Below are 17696 nucleotides of genomic sequence, written 5' to 3'. Positions count from 1 at the left end.
TGGGTTCGTGCATCCCTTATCTTTACAACCATTTTCCGACAAAAGTAGAAGGATACAAGTAATTATACTCTTAAACAAAAAATGTAATTGTCTGACAAAAATGTTGGGGCAAACGAACAGGAAACTTAATTCTTTTAGGCTATGGACGAGGAGGTATTATCCAAAAATATTTTAAAACAGATTTTTTCGGTTATTTTTGAATCGATTTAGCTGAAAATTGGTACACACACTAAGTAAAACATTTAAAAGGGTATGACGTAGCGCTGTACCCAAAATTTTCCCAAAAAAATTTCGGACAAGAGGGAAAATTTTAGAAAAATTGTGATCTGATATTTGCGTACATACTCCTTGAACAACGACAAACATCGTTCTGTAGTTTTTTTCTCGAAATAAAAAAAAAATTCCGACACAAGTATCAGGTTATAAGTAGTTATATTCCAAATCAAAAAATCTAAGTGTCCGACAAAAATATTGGGTCAAATCCAAAGTCGGACAAAAAATTTAATTTTTATTAATAAACTGTCTTTTAAACTTTTCTCGGTTCGTGCAACCATTACCTTTAAAACCATTTTTCCGACAACATTAGTAGGTTATAAGTAATTATATTCTTAATCAAAAAATCAAAGTGTCGGACAAAAATATTGGGGCAACTCGACAGTCGGACAAAAAATTTATTTTTATTAGTAAAGTATACTTTCAAATTATGCTGGGTTCGTGCATCCCTTATTTTTACAACCATTTTTCCGACAAAAGTAGTAGGTTACAAGTAATTATATTCTTAAACAAAAAATGTAATTGTCTGACAAAAATGTTGGGGCAAACGAACAGAAAACTTAATTCCTTTAGGCTATCGACGAGGAGGTATTATCAAAAAAAAATTTTAAACAGTGTTTCTCGGTTACTTTTGAATCGATTTAGCTGAAAATTGGTACACACACTAAGTAAAGCATTTAAAAGGGTATGACGCAGATCGGAACCCAAAATTTTCTTAAAAAATTTTCCGACAAGTGGGAAAATTTTAGAAAAATTGTGATCTGATAATTTGTGTACATACTCCTTGAACAACGACAAACATCGTTCTGTATTTTTTTTCTCGAATTAAAAAAAATTTTCAGCACATGTATCAGGTTATAAGTAGTTATATTTCAAATAAAAAATCTAAGTGCCCGACATAAATAGTGGGGCACATCCAAAGTCGGACAAAAAATTTAATTTTTATTAATAAACTATACTTTTAAACTATTCTGGGTTCGTGCATCCCTTATCTTTACAACCATTTTTCCGACAAAAGTAGTAGGATACAAGTAATTATACTCTTAAACAAAAAATGTAATTTTCTGACAAAAATGTTGGGGCAAACGAACAGGAAACTTAATTCTTTTAGGCTACGGACGAGGAGGTATTATCCAAAAATATTTTAACACAGATTTTTTCGGTTATTTTTGAATCTATTTAGCTCAAAATTGGTACACACACTAAGTAAAACATTTAAAATGGTATGACGTAGAGCTGTACCCAAAATTTTCCCAAAAAAATTTCGGACAAGAGGGAAAATTTTAGAAAAATTGTGATCTGATATTTGCGTACATACTCCTTGAACAACGACAAACATCGTTCTGTAGTTTTTTTCTCGAAATAAAAAAAAAATTCCGACACAAGTATCAGGTTATAAGTAGTTATATTCCAAATCAAAAAATCTAAGTGTCCGACAAAAATATTGGGTCAAATCCAAAGTCGGACAAAATATTTAATTTTTATTAATAAACTGTCTTTTAAACTTTTCTCGGTTCGTGCAACCATTACCTTTAAAACCATTTTTCCGACAACATTAGTAGGTTATAAGTAATTATATTCTTAATCAAAAAATCAAAGTGTCGGACAAAAATATTGGGGCAATTCGACAGTCGGACAAAAAATTTATTTTTATTAGTAAAGTATACTTTCAAATTATGCTGGGTTCGTGCATCCCTTATCTTTACAACCATTTTTCCGACAAAAGTAGTAGGTTACAAGTAATTATATTCTTAAACAAAAAATATAATTGTCTGACAAAAATGTTGGGGCAAACGAACAGAAAACTTAATTCTTTTAGGCTATCGACGAGGAGGTATTATCAAAAAAAAATTTTAAAACAGTGTTTCTCGGTTACTTTTGAATCGATTTAGCTGAAAATTGGTACACACACTAAGTAAAGCATTTAAAAGGGTATGACGTAGATCGGAACCCAAAATTTTCTTAAAAAATTTTCCGACAAGAGGGAAAATTTTAGAAAAATTGTGATCTGATAATTTGTGTACATACTCCTTGAACAACGACAAACATCGTTCTGTAGATTTTTTTCTCGAAATAAAAAAAAATTTCCGATACAAGTATCAGGTTATACGTAGTTATATTCCAAATCAAAAAATCTTAGTGTCCGACAAAAATATTGGGTCAAATCCAAAGTCGGACAAAAAATTTAATTTTTATTAATAAACTGTCTTTTAAACTTTTCTGGGTTCGTGAAACCCTTACCTTTAAAACCATTTTTCCGACAACATTAGTAGGTTATAAGTAATTATATTCTTAATCAAAAAATCAAAGTGTCGGACAAAAATATTGGGGCAACTCGACAGTCGGACAAAAAATTTATTTTTATTAGTAAAGTATACTTTCAAATTATGCTGGGTTCGTGCATCCCTTATTTTTACAACCATTTTTCCGACAAAAGTAGTAGGTTACAAGTAATTATATTCTTAAACAAAAAATGTAATTGTCTGACAAAAATGTTGGGGCAAACGAACAGAAAACTTAATTCGTTTAGGCTATCGACGAGGAGGTATTTTCAAAAAAAATTTTAAACAGTGTTTCTCGGTTACTTTTGAATCGATTTAGCTGAAAATTGGTACACACACTTAGTAAATCATTTAAAAGGGTATGACGTAGATCGGAACCCAAAATTTTCTTAAAAAATTTTCCGACAAGAGGGAAAATTTTAGAAAAATTGTGATCTGATAATTTGTGTACATACTCCTTGAACAACGACAAACATCGTTCTGTAGTTTTTTTCTCGAAATAAAAAAGAATTTCCGACACAAGTATCAGGTTATAAGTAGTTATATTCCAAATCAAAAAATCTAAGTGTCCGACAAAAATATTTGGTCAAATCCAAAGTAGGACAAAAAATTTAATTTTTATTAATAAACTGTCTTTTGAGCCTTACTGGGTTCGTGCAACCCTTACCTTTAAAACCATTTTTCCGACAACATTAGTAGGTTATAAGTAATTATATTCTTAATCAAAAAATCAAAGTGTCGGACAAAAATATTGGGGCAACTCGACAGTCGGACAATAAATTTATTTTTATTAGTAAAGTATACTTTCAAATTATGTTGGGTTCGTGCATCCCTTATCTTTACAACCATTTTTCCGACAAAAGTAGTAGGTTACAAGTAATTATATTAAAAAATATAATTGTCTGACAAAAATGTTGGGGCAAACGAACAGAAAACTTAATTCTTTTAGGCTATCGACGAGGAGGTATTATCAAAAAAAAATTTTAAAACAGTGTTTCTCGGTTACTTTTGAATCGATTTAGCTGAAAATTGGTACACACACTTAGTAAAGCATTTAAAAGGGTATGACGTAGATCGGAACCCAAAATTTTCTTAAAAAATTTTCCGACAAGAGGGAAAATTTTAGAAAAATTGTGATCTGATAATTTGTGTACATACTCCTTGAACAACGACAAACATCGTTCTGTAGTTTTTTTTCTCGAAATAAAAAAGAATTTCCGACACAAGTATCAGGTTATAAGTAGTTATATTCCATATCAAAAAATCTAAGTGTCCGACAAAAATATTGGGTCAAATCCAAAGTAGGACAAAAAATTTAATTTTTATTAATAAACTGTCTTTTGAACCTTACTGGGTTCGTGCAACCCTTACCTTTAAAACCATTTTTCCGACAACATTAGTAGGTTATAAGTAATTATATTCTTAATCAAAAAATCGAAGTGTCGGACAAAAATATTGGGGCAACTCGACAGTCGGACAAAAAATTTATTTTTATTAGTAAAGTATACTTTCAAATTATGCTGGGTTCGTGCATCCCTTATCTTTACAACCATTTTTCCGACAAAAGTAGTAGGTTACAAGTAATTATATTCTTAAACAAAAAATATAATTGTCTGACAAAAATGTTGGGGCAAAATAACAGAAATCTTAATTCTTTTAGGCTATCGACGAAGAGGTATTATCAAAAAAAAATTTAAAACAGTGTTTTTCGGTTACTTTTGAATCGATTTAGCTAAAAATTGGTACACACGCTAAGTACTACACTTAAAAGGGCATGACAAAGAATTGTACACAAAATTTTCCAAAAAGATTTTTCGACAAGAGGGAAAATTTCGGAAATTTTTTTTAAAATTTTAGAATGTTCTCTACAAGGCGGAACCCGACATCCGACGCCCTGAAGGGCACTAAGGATTATGAGAAAGAAGAAGAAGAAGGAATGTTCTCTACGTTACGTCCTTATAAATATTATAAGGTGTATTTCTACAAATTTTCAGTTTGATCTATGTAGAACTAACCGAGAAAAATTGTTTATAGTTCGCTTTGGTCTCCTTGATGCTTATTATTTTTTTATATCCCAGAGAACGGCTGTTCCCGTACATGTGACACTATATTATACAAGAAATTTTCGATTTTCTAAATGTGACTGAATTGAAAAAATTGGGCCAAATCTAATCTTAAAATATAGGAAAAGAGATATATGTCAACCATCCATTTTGGTCCAAGGGTGTGGATTTTACGTCCCATTTAGAGTCTGTTTTTCGTTCTCGTCCCCAAAACTCCCAAAAATTTAGAAAATTTAAGTCCGACTTTACAGCTTCCTTTAGTACTGAACATTACCTTTCCAAAGCATGTTTATACCTTTCCAAAGCATGTTTAATTTTGAAAATTCTTCTCTTCTTCTTCTTCTTCCTTTTATATAGACATTACTCTGTCTGTTTTTCAATGTGCCTCCAGTAAGTTGTCATTCCACCTTTTTCGTGGTCTTCCCACTGATCGTCTTCCTATTGGGGAACCTTCTGTGACCGTCCTTACTACTCTATTTGTTGTCATTCGGCTTATGTGGTCGTTCCATTCTACTCTTCTGCTTTTCACCCCATAGGCGTAACCAGGGGGTGGTTTTGGGGGTTATAACCCCCCTTTTGGATGTACTTTGAGCTCTATACGCTTAACACAATTATTATTCCATACCCCCAGAGACCTTCAAGTAGACGTAACTCCCCCTTAGGATCATCCTGGTTACACCTCTGTTTCACCCAGTTATTAATGTTGTCCACCTTGCATCTCCTTCATATATCTGCACTTCTAGCTCTATCCCACAGCGTCTTACCATCGATTTTTCGCAATGTTTTCATCTCTGCTGTTTCTATAGCATTCTTTTTGTCCTTTCTGTATCAGGTTGTGTTTCTGCCGCGTATGTCATTATTGGTCTGATGACTCTTTTGTAAATTCTGCCTTTCACTTCTTTTCTGATGTTTTTATTTCTCTATATTGTTTCATTCAGGCAACCTGCGGCTCTGTTTGCTTTATTCACCTGATCTTCCACTTTTGTTTCGAGCTTTCCGTAGCTGCATAGTGTGATGCCTAGATATTTAAACTCCATGACTTGTTCTATTATTTGACCCTCCAGCTCTAATTTACACCTTATTAGATCTGCTGATATAACCATGCATTTAGTCTTTTTTAGGTAAATTTACATGTTAAATTTTCTAGCGGTTATATTAAATTCGTGCAGCAAACGTTGTAAATCATCTTCACTTTGAGAGATTAGTATTGCGTCGTCTGCACAGCAGATTATTTTAAGTGGTTTTTCTCCCATTTGGTATTCTTTTTTTGTTCTTACTTTTTTTATTATTTCGTCCATGATCAGGTTGAACAACAGAGGACTCAGGGAATCTCCCTGTCTTATCCCATTGTAATTTTGAAAATTGTATATACCATTCAAAAGTTACCGATCTCAGAAATTTTATTCAATTTCTATTTAAAAAGGGAAAAATGTTTTTTCTCAAAGTTCGCATCACCCCGTGGAATATTCTAGCATCTATAAAATACTAAAATTAAAACCTAACTATAGCCTCATTCCTTCTCAACATTCAGTTTTTTCATTCATTCGTTTATGTTGGATAATAAAAAAGTTAAGGACTTTAATAACTAGCCATGTTTTTCATAGACAAAGTGTGTTTTTAAATGGCAAACTTTAAGGAGTAATTGTGCATGACAAAATAAAGTCAGTTTGCTTTACGAGAAAAACGTATGTCCACAAATGCATCGTTTCCGAGATAGGGGGTGTTGAAGTTTTTCTGACAAACTGACGATTTATTTATTGCTTTAAAACCAGTTGAGATATGCAAATGAAATTTGGTGGGTTTTAAGAGGTAGTTATTGCACATTTTTAACTACAGTTAAGAATTTAATATTCACCATTGGCGCACATACGGGTAATATGAGCCGAAAAATACGTAATTTAATATGAAGCCAAAAATGTATAAAAATTAATTTTTTTTAAATTGTACCAAAACGCCCCATTATTTTTGTCCGACAAGTGATCCAATATGCATTACACATGTAAAAAAACAGTACAAAATAAAAATAACATCTGTGGTAATAAATAAAAAAATTTCAGGAGATTGACATTTTCGGCGGGTCCGACTGCGCATATGCCCCGTGAAAATTGTCCGACAAGGTTACCACATTATTGTAAAAAGGTTTTATGGTAGATACCGTTAAAATTATCCATGTGGTAATAAATTTATTATTTTCATAAATTTTAAGTTATTTTTCGGGTGTAACTTCAATGATATTATGCTAAAAATGATGGTGTATCGCATATTTAAAATGCGTTTATCTCGAAAACGGTTGAGTTTAGGAAGATGAAAGAAGTATACCTTTATTAAGTAAAACTAATAGGAAAATAAAAATTTTAATGTCAAAATTATACAGAGTGAGGGATAAAAAAAATTGAACGTAATAAATGAGTGCTGAAAGGCATATGTGGCGCCCTCTGGGCAATGCATAATTTTTGGTAAGGAATTTAGATTTCTAGACCCAAGAAACCCCCAAATATAAAATTTCATGTTGTTATCTCATACCTATCAGGAAATATTAAATAATAAATAAAAAAAAAGTTTAACTTTGACACCCTGTATCTCGGCTATTATAAACTTTGTACTAAGGTAAGTTAGCTTAAATCGGCCTATTTTAACCTCAGGAACCTGAGGTTAAGCTATGGCCCATTCTTTACCAAACACCCTGTATGCATAAAAATTACTTCTTCTTTTAATTGTACCAAAACGCCCCATTATTTTTGTCCGACAAGTGATCCAATATGCATTACACATGTAAAAGAACACTACAAAATAAAAATGACATCTGTGGTAATAAATAAAAAATTTTCAGGAAATTGACATCTTCGGTGCGTCCGACTGCGCATATGCCCCGTGAAAATTGTCCGACAAGGTTACCACATTATTGTAAAAAGGTTTTATGATAGATACCGTTAAAATTACCGATGTGGTAATAAATTTATTATTTTCATAAATTTGACATATTTAGCGTGTCCGACGCGTCATATGCCCCAATATTTTTGTCCGACAAAATTGTTTTCGTTGTTTATATGATAAAATCCATTGATTAAAATAGAATGACCAATGTGGTAATAAATTTATTTCTTGCATAAAATTGACAACTTCGTCACCGCTTGACAGACAAACGCCCCACTACCATAATGCGCCAAGCTCAAAATTTGTCCGACTCCACCCAAATAACAAGTACAAAAAGTTTCAACGGTGTGGTCATAAATAATAATTGTATATGCGGGCCCAAGGCCTATAAGATGGTTGTATTTTAGGTTTTAGACCATGCAGAATATTTTATAAAAAGATTTTATAAAAAAATCATAATTGAAATAACTGAAAATAATGTTGGTTATCCGTAATTAAAGAAATTTTTTTTTCAATTAGAAACATGAAATTGCATTTTAGAATATAATTCTTAATTCCAAACAACTTTTTATAATAACAATTTTCAATATTGTGAAATTCTCTCTTGAGTGAAATTCATATTTTTTTACATACCTCGTATAATATTCATAAAATTTAATATATGATAGTTGAATCATAGGTTTTAGACCATGCAGAGCTTTTTATGAAGAATAACTTTTTTCGTAAAATTAATAATAAAAAAGTTTTCCATATGGTTCCAACAGGGACATACTGTATATACAGGGTGAGTGGGGATGAATGCGCCAAACTTTAAGACTGTATAATATACGTAAAAATAATCAAAAATAACTCATATGTTGTTATTCGATTTTCATTTGTTTCCGAGATACGGGGTTTTAAAATTTTTATTACAAACTGACGATTTATTTATTGCTCTAAAACCGGTTGAGGTGTGCAAATGAAATTTGGTGGGTTTTAAGACCCAGTAATTGCGCATGTTTTGACATACAACTAAGAATTTTATATTTACCATTAGCGCGCGTACGGGTAATAGTCTGAAATTTTTTTAAGATAAAAATGGTACGCCACTGAAATATTTCAAATTAAAAATCTTTCTTGAATTTCTCGTTCAATTTGTGACAAAAAATCTATCTTCCCTTTTTTTCATGCGACGCTTAGTTTTCATGCAAAAAATAAAACATCTTAACGCTTACAAAGTTTTCGACGAAATTTCTATATGAATGTGTAGAAACTTATTTCGAATACTTTGTAAGCGTTAAGATATTTTATTTTTCTACAACCACTATTCAAAGTGCACTTTTCTGCACGGTTTTATGTTAGAAAACTTGATATTTTCTCACAGTATAAGATATTTGACATTAGTGTGCAGAAAAGTGACGTTTCTGTGCCGCAAAGTTCTTTTCTGCACAGTTGACTACCTCATTCTGAGTAACGTTATATTCTGTTTACATCCGTGGACTACCGCATTCTGAGTAACGTTATATTCTGTTTACATCCGTGGTTAAACTTTAGACAAATATATAACCTATAAGACAATTATTATATTTAACTATAGCATAGAAACTAAATTATGGATGTTACAACTGTTTTATTTTACAATTTTATTCTTATTAAACATTTTATAATTATCAAATAACCAATAAGGATTTAGCAACCTGTGCAAGAGACGTCGAATGAAGTAGGTTTTGTGTAAATCCGTGACTGCATAAATATACTGTCAATAATGTGTAATAATTGTTTAAATTTAAACAAATTAAAGCAGTGCATTAATTTTTTAACTGATTTCTGTGCAATTTATTTAGGTATAAGGAATTTAAATTGATTAGTAGGTATTAACTAAATACAGTTTAAAATTTATCACATATTCACATATATTATAATTAATCGTCGTTTGGAAATTGTGATTTTTATTTTTAGGAAAAACTGTGCTTGTAGAAAAAGTATAGTGTAAAACACGTGCAGAAAGGTAATTTCTCACTCGTTTGAATTGCGGCACTCGCTTGCGCTCGTACCGCAACTTTTCAAACTCGTGAGAAATTAGTACCTTTCTGCACTTGTTGCACAATATACTATTTTTGGCATGAAAACGAAGCGTCGTGTGAACAAACATGAAGATAGATGGTTTGTCAGAAATTGAACAGGGAATTCAAAAAATAATTTTTAATTTGAAATATCTCAGTGGCATACTATTTTTTTTTCTTTAAAAATTTTTAGACTTTTATCCGTACGCGCGCCCTTGGTGAATATAAAATTCTTAATTGTGTGTCAAAATATGCGCAATAACTATGTCTTAAAACCCACCAAATTTCATTTGCACACCTCAACCGGTTTTAGAGCAATAGATAAATCGTCAGTTTGTAAGAAAAATTTTAACACCCCATATCTCGGAAACAAACGAAAACAGCCTTATATTATACAGCCTTAAAGTTTGGCGCGTTCCTCCCCACTCACCCTATATATAATCAATACCCTTTTACCTTACGGTGTCGAGTTTACAATTTCTACATTATAATTACTAGTATCTATACTAATTATTTAAAAACTTTTTCCATTCTTTTCGATTCTTCGCCACATTGGTTGCCTCTCTCCATGTTATTCTTTTCTTTTATAGTATTCTTCTTACTACCCCATCCCATGTTGTTCTTGGTCGTCCTCTTTTCTTCCTTTTCTGTATTTTTGCTTCCCAAACCTTCTTCACTGGTGTCATTTTGTCAACGTCAAACATTTGTTAATTAAAAATGTAATTCTCATTATACCAACAATTGTCGTTCATTCCGATATAAAGATAATACTTGAATTAGACATGCAACAAGAAAACAGTTTCAGAACCTTGTTTATTATTATGCTTTAAACTGCTAGGTCTGGATCCCGCGTATGAAAAAAAAGTTGAATAATAGCAAGCTGAAAATTTGTTAATAGCTTAAGGGTGTCTAGTCGAATAAACTTTGATATGTGTGAACACTGGAACAGGGGTAGTTTTAATTGTGGAACAGGTTAAAAATTTGGAACGGTCACAGCACGAAAACGGCACATTTATTTTGTCCGACAGAACAGACTTAAACTCTTCGAACAGAGATTAAACTCTCATGCAAAAATCGGACTGCTATTTATCACCAAATGGGTGTTTTAATGAGTGGAACATGTAGAATATGTCAAATGACAGGAATTATGACAGGTAATAAATAGCAGTCTGATTTTTTCAGGAGAGTTTAATCTCTGTTCGGAGAGTTTAAGTCTGTTCTGTCGGACAAAATAAATGTGCCGTTTTCGTGCTGTGACCGTTCCAAATTTTTAACCTGTTCCACAATTAAAACTACCCCTGTTTCAGTGTTCCCATATATCAAAGTTTATTCGACTAGACACCCTTAAGCTATTAACAAATTTTCAGCTTGCTATTAATCAACTTTTTTTTCATACGCGGGATCCAGACCTATGCCTTTATAACAATAATTATGTTATTTTACTGTTATACTGTCTTTATAATCGATAAAGTCATAAATACGCCAGTCAATGGGAGCAAGAATAGGATATTACCTCCGAATTCTATCCTACTGCATGGATTTTAATGAAATTTTGGGCCTAGCCTCTACTTATCTCCTAATTCAAAGTCTACCCTATGCCGATGTGTGCTTTTATCTTGGCGGTGGTTCCCAAAAAAATTGTTGGTGTAAATTACCACGGAATTCGCTAGAGAACCTAATTCTAAGCAAAAACTGTTCTATAATTTTTTTTTTGAAAACTCAATACTTTTTGAGTTATTCCTGGTTGAAAATTGGCCATTTTCATTGAAACAACACCTTTTCAAACTGTTTTTTGCGAATATATAGGTTATATATTCGCAATTACATTTTTGTAGGTTATAAAAAAACAAAGAAACACTTGCCTTCGTAAATCGTCTAGTTACATATAATACAAAAATAAATATGAAATATTTATATATTAAATATTTATATAATAAATATGAAATATCTCCATATAGCTGAAATAGCTATATGGAGATGGTGGTCCAACTCTGAATCAAATATAAACAAAACCTGCCTTGATCTTTTTTATAAAAATAAATATGTCAGGTGAAAATAGGGTGTTTTTGGTACATTCTCAAATTGGTGTATTCAACTTGAAATAACAGAGAAACGGTCAACTTTAGGTGTATAATGCTACTAATACTTTTTGTAGTGCTTGAAAAGACCTTTAAAATGAGCTATATTAGAGGTCCATTACGTTAAAACTAAAAGCGAGATATGCTGCAAACAAAATTGATAACTAATGTATTTTAAGAAAAAATGAGAAGTAATTTTAACACCCATCCACCAAAATGTAAATGCATCGTTTTCCTTTTACCATACCTTTTATTATATTGTTATTTCTATGTTCAAAAAGTTGGACGGGTTTAAAATGAATGGTTTTTGAAAAAAAAAAGATCAAATTATAGAGCGCATTTTTAAATTTTCTTAAAAATCTTCCTTTTTCTACATGTAACTTGAAAATGATAAGAGATACAGTAATGAAAAATAAAATGGAAATTTATATCTGAAAAAGCCCTACATTTTTGTGTGGTATCTTTTTTTCGTATCTCTTATCTTTTTCGGGGTACATGGAGGAAAAGGAAGATTCTTAAGAAAATTTAAAAATGCGCTCTATAATTTAATCTTATTTTTTTCAAAAACCGTTCATTTTAATCCAGTCCAAATTTTTGAACATAGAAATAACACCATAATAAAAAGTATTGTAGAAGGAAAACGATGTATTTAAATTCTGATGGATGAGGGGTTAAATATACTTCTCATTTCTTCTTAAAATACATTAGTCATCAAATTTTTTGCAGAATATCTCGCTTAGTTTGAATGTGATCGACATTTAGTATTGCTCATTTTAAAGGTCTTTTCAAGCCCTACAAAAGGTATTAGTATCATTATACACCTAAAATCGACAGTTTCTCTGTTATTTCAAGTTGAATAAACCGATTTGAGCATGCAGCAAAAAACAAACTCTTCTTACCTACCATACCCCTCTTTGTATTTTAACTAGAAGATTTATGAAGGAACAAATCTCTTTGTTCTTTTATAACCTACAGAAATATTTTATATAGTTTTTTTGTTAGATGCATAGTTTTTAAGGTAGTCGCAAAAATCCGTCCGAAAAGGTGTAATTTTTCAATGAAAATGGCCAATTTTGGCTTCCGTGGCTATTTTAACCAAAAAATTTTTCAACCCCGAGAAGGGGTGGGAACCACCCCCAAGATAAAAGCGCACATCGGCATAGGGTAGACTTTGTTTCTTGAGCTATTCCCTACTTACTGTGGAAATATCAAGTAAATTGATGTAGTAGGATGGAATTCGGAGCCAAATACCCTCATTGACTGCCCTAAAAGATGGGAACCTTTACATTGGTATTAAGGCGGGCTCCAAGGACTCGTGCACTTGGCAAATACACAATTATTTGCCTATTTGGCAAGTATACGAGCTTTGTAATTGCAATGGTAAGCAAGGTGCTCACACGACATGTAGATACAAGAACGCAAGCATAAACATTTGGCTTAAAAACCTTGACAATTCCCTTGAATTCAGTTGTGTGATTACTAAATTAGACCGGGGATTTAGGAAAAAATAAATCGATTTTTATATACGGCACCGAGAAACCTGCAACACTTTTTGTATTGTGTTCAGAATGATGTCAGGAAAAAAGTCTACAATAGAAAAATTGGTGGAAATGCATTGTTGCATTGTAAAGTGCATAAAATGCAACCAAAAGTGTATAAATATGTCAAAATAAGTGTATTAAGGGCCAGATTTTGTTAATCCGGGGGTTTTTATGGTCGCTGAGGATGAATACGTAATCAGAACTGACCATCGGAGCACCTGGTGGGCACGTCATCTGGAGTTTCAAGAGTTTTACCAAACTGATGCAAGCAGATTACTTGGGGGTTTTTGGGGTCGCTGAACAAGAATATGATATCAGAACCAACCTCTGGTGTACCTGTTGTCCAAAAATCCTACAAACTCCAGAATATAACATGCCTTAGCAATGACCTTGGGCAGCAGGTGGAGTATTCGTATTCTGCAACATGCATTCAGTGTCAAATACCTTCGAACCTCCAGAAGATGACACGCCTGGGCAGTGACTGTGGGCACCAGGTGCTCTGGGGGTCAGTTCTGTTGGAGTACTTGTGTTTAGGAACACCAAAAACCCTCAGTGTAATCTGTTTGCATTCAATTAATACCGAAAACCCTCTACACTCCAGAAGATGACATGACCATAGACACCAGGTGCTCCGGATGTCAGTTCTGATCGCATATTCATTTTCAGCAATCCCAAAAACCCCTGTTTAACCTGTATGTGTATGCATCAATTTAAGGCTGAAAACCCTCGTACCTCCAGTAGACGTGGCTTAGGAGTGACCCTGGGCACCAGGTGCTCCTGGGGGTCTGTTCTGATGGCGTAGTCATGTTCAGAGATCCCAAAAATCCCTGAGTAACAAAAGTTGGCCCTTAATTCGCTTATTTTGACATGTTTATGCACTTTTGAATGCATTTTATGCCTTTAAAATGCAATTATGTATTTACACCCCTTTCTCCATTATATACTTTTTTCCTAACATCATCCTGAACACAAAGCAAAAAGTCTCTAGGTGCTGTAAAATCAATTTATTCATGTGTTTTTATTGCTAAATGCCCTGGTTTAAATGAATAGTCACAGTAGATGCCAATTATTTGTGCATTTCGTTTGAGCACTTCTGCAAGTACAGTAGGAAAAATGAAAGAATACCCATGCGTCAATGATATGCATAAGAATCAAATCAAAAATTTCTAGTCAAAACAACGTCTAAACTAAGTTAATACTGTAAAAAACGGATGTGACTACTACCCCACCATACGATTTTTCGCTACGTAAATGTGTCAAAAAATTTTTGTGATGTTATTCTTTTTCTGATAATAGGTACCTACCTATATATTTATTGGTAATAAATGTTACTTTTACTACCGTAATTAATTATTTGATATAGATTAATAATACAAAAATAATAAGTAGGCAAATATAGTTTTATGAATTTCTCCATGTTAAAGGTGTCGGACGTAAATAGTATCAGGATTTTAAAAATGTCGTTTATGTCGGCTGCATTGCATCAAGTGACTTAAATGAAAGTAAACTTAATGAATTCAGATCATTTTGGCATCCAGATCAATTTCCAAGACATTATCTGCAAATAAATGTACATTCATAAAAATATACTAATCTTTTTACTTTTAAAATATTTTATACTATGATTGAAAAGTCAGAGTAATATGTACAAGTTTGGCAAACTCATAGAGAGAAGTTAACCATATTGACAGATATTTTAAACAGAGGTTTTTTCCTGGTTTTCCCTCGTGATTTACTATGGAATCTCTAATGCGAGAATTTTACTGTCATCGTTGCATTTGGTTGTCTTTTTAAAGACAGATCACATGCTATTATTTTTTTGTGAAGGATATTCTTGAGTTGGGATTGATTTCATGTAATCGAATGAACTATATTTTAATAAAGTCGTCCCAGGAACGCAACTCATAAATATTGGCGATATCATTTTAAAGTCTTCTACTTTAAAATGTATGATATACGTCTTAATTGCCAATATAAATGAGTCATATTAAGTAAATTATTAGAAGAATTGTTTTACTTAGCAACAACATTTTTGTTTATTTTAGTAGTATTTTGTATTTTGACAACGAAACCCGATTTGGGCTTTGAAACGTTAATAAAATTATTTTTTCAATTTAATTGTGGCTTATTTCCCATCTAAATAGTTAATCATAAAAATGCCACAAGGAAATAGCTTCAGAACAATATATTGACAGATGATTAGGTACTTACAAATTTTATTGACTTATTTTAATTAAATAAATACTTACCAAACCAAAAATACAATATAATATCAAAATAGCTCTTAAAAAAACTGAGTTTATTCAAGTAAATACGACCAATTATTAAAATTTATAAACTCTACCGAACCTAACCCAGTTTCACTGTCAAAGTGACAGAAATTGAATCTTTCAGATTATAGTTGACCAGCACGATTACTTGAATAGTAGTTTATACAATCATTATCTCTATTGATGTTGAATGTTTTTCTAAGAATGACATTAGAAGTACAGAAATAGTCAAGTGCGAGTTTAAATTTTCTACTAAATTAATATAACTATGTTGAACAATTGTATCACCGTCTCACTCTGTCAATTATAAATATGTAACTGCGTATGTCTTGGATAACGTTTTTGATTAGTAGACAACACTTAATAATCTATCTCTCTTGTTTGTTATTTATAGAAAAAGACAGCAAATCCAAAATATGTGGTTGATATTATCGTTCATGGGTATTCTTTCATTTTTCCGACTGCATTTACTTGGCAAGTGTATAAATAAATGTGATGCCTTTGACTCGGGCCATATTATCAACCATAAATGGAAAACCAACAAGTGACAAATAATTGTGCTAGTAACCCACTCACACGACATGGCAAGTACATGCAAGTAACAATTATTCGACAAGTACATAATTCGTTTGAGTCCAATTTTACATATTGGGTACTAATGAAATATCATTACTTGTTGCTGAGGCCACATTGTGAGAACAAGGTCCTAATGTCATTTCTTCAAATTTAATGGTTATGCGAATGCTATATTTTGAATTGACAGTTTACATAACATTTTATTATTTTAATATCAATATATTTGTAAGAGCAGTTACGTCCCTTGGTAATTGCTTACATCATATTATATTTACTTCTATTAGTATGTGTTTTCATTATGGAACTTTACTGAATATAGAGATACCAAGGAGTGTTTCCCAAACTATTGTAAGTTTGTATATGTTGTTCCCCTAAAGGTGGAATACTTTGTATGTTAATTTCAGCTTAAAAAGAAAGTTGCTTACCTGGCCAGAACTTCCAAAACAACTCTCAACCATATTTATTCTGCGAGCATTAGCTTCACTATTAACTACAACAGACATGATTGTTAAATAGTAAATTATTGGGCAAATGAATAAAATAATCTTAGTAATGACAGTAGTGATGATTCATATCAATTTTATTCTGATTTCTATGTGTGATAGGCACTGCAAACTGCAACAACTCTCTTCTTCTTCAAAAGTAGATCATACAGTATTAAACAGAGCATAAAGCACTGTATTTTGATGACTTAAAGTGGCCTTATAAGGTGACTTTATTCTTTAAAATTATTTATTCCAATTTATGAAATCCGAAAAGATGCTTATAATAATTAATCAATTTAGCAACATATATGTCTCTAAAATTTTACCTAATTTATCAACCATTTTCACTTTCCTTTCTCTCAAACGAAACTTAAAAAAAATTAAGAAAAAAGTGAAAACACCTAGTAAAAAATTATGCTATTCTATCTATCCTATCCGTCAAAATCATCAAAATAAGGTTTGTTCATTTATTTAGATTGACATTTGTCATTGTCATTTAAAAGACTAAACAAGTGAACGGAGCAATTTGTAGACAGGGAGCCGGCGACGCCCAATGTAAATGCAAAAGCTAAACTAAAGGCCGGTTTACGCGACAACAATTTATCGTAACGATACGACTGTGCAGTTCGTTGGTGCAATTTTATCGAACGTGTCGACGTAAACTGTTTGTTAAAAATAGTCATTTTAAAGTCAATAGAATAAAAAATTTCAATGAAAAACGAATAATGTTTAAATGGTTTTTATTTATTTTTTTTTGTTTTTATTTATTTTTTTTGTTTTTTTTGTAGTCAGTGTTATCACCTCTATTCCTTATGCAAGCTTCAGTTTGCGTAGGCACGCTCCTAATCAAATTATCAACATTTTGTTGTGGTAGGTTGCTCCATTCTTCAAGAGCAGCTTGTACTAGCCGTGCGGTGTTTTGTGAATTATCCCGGTGAGCTCTAATTTTTCTTATAAGCACATCGCACAAATACTCTACAGGGTTAAGCTCGGGTGAGCAAACAGGCCACTCCAAACAAGGGATATCTTCTGCTTCAATGATGTCTCTAGTCACTCTAATGGTATGTGGAGGTCCACTAGCATGCATGAAAATTAAATGTTCTCCTGTTTCACCTCTCCAGAGCCTAACTACACGTTATCAACATACCTGTGAGCAGTTAAAGTTGCTTAGATGAAAATTAAAGGAGTTTTTTTTACCGATCGTAATTCCGC

The 17696-nt window shown here is 32.1% G+C and overlaps 1 protein-coding gene across 1 annotated transcript in view; it reads right to left on the bottom strand.

Moving 5' to 3' along the window:
• The window catches only part of LOC114334666 (pleckstrin homology domain-containing family F member 2), a 75162-nt gene extending 58204 nt beyond the window's left edge, over positions 1 to 16958 (bottom strand). Inside the window, exons 1-2 of the mRNA XM_050645317.1 lie at positions 16811 to 16958; positions 16425 to 16489 (exon numbers count right to left, since the gene is read on the bottom strand). Coding sequence (XP_050501274.1) covers positions 16425 to 16489; positions 16811 to 16826 — 81 coding nt within the window. The 5' untranslated portion in view covers positions 16827 to 16958. The remainder of the gene's footprint in view (positions 1 to 16424; positions 16490 to 16810) is intronic.
• Between the last annotated feature and the right edge of the window lie 738 nt (positions 16959 to 17696).

The sequence above is a fragment of the Diabrotica virgifera genome, chromosome 3 (assembly GCF_917563875.1).
Source record: "Diabrotica virgifera virgifera chromosome 3, PGI_DIABVI_V3a".
NCBI lineage: Eukaryota > Metazoa > Arthropoda > Insecta > Coleoptera > Chrysomelidae > Diabrotica > Diabrotica virgifera.
This window is presented reverse-complemented; position numbering and strand designations above follow the sequence as displayed.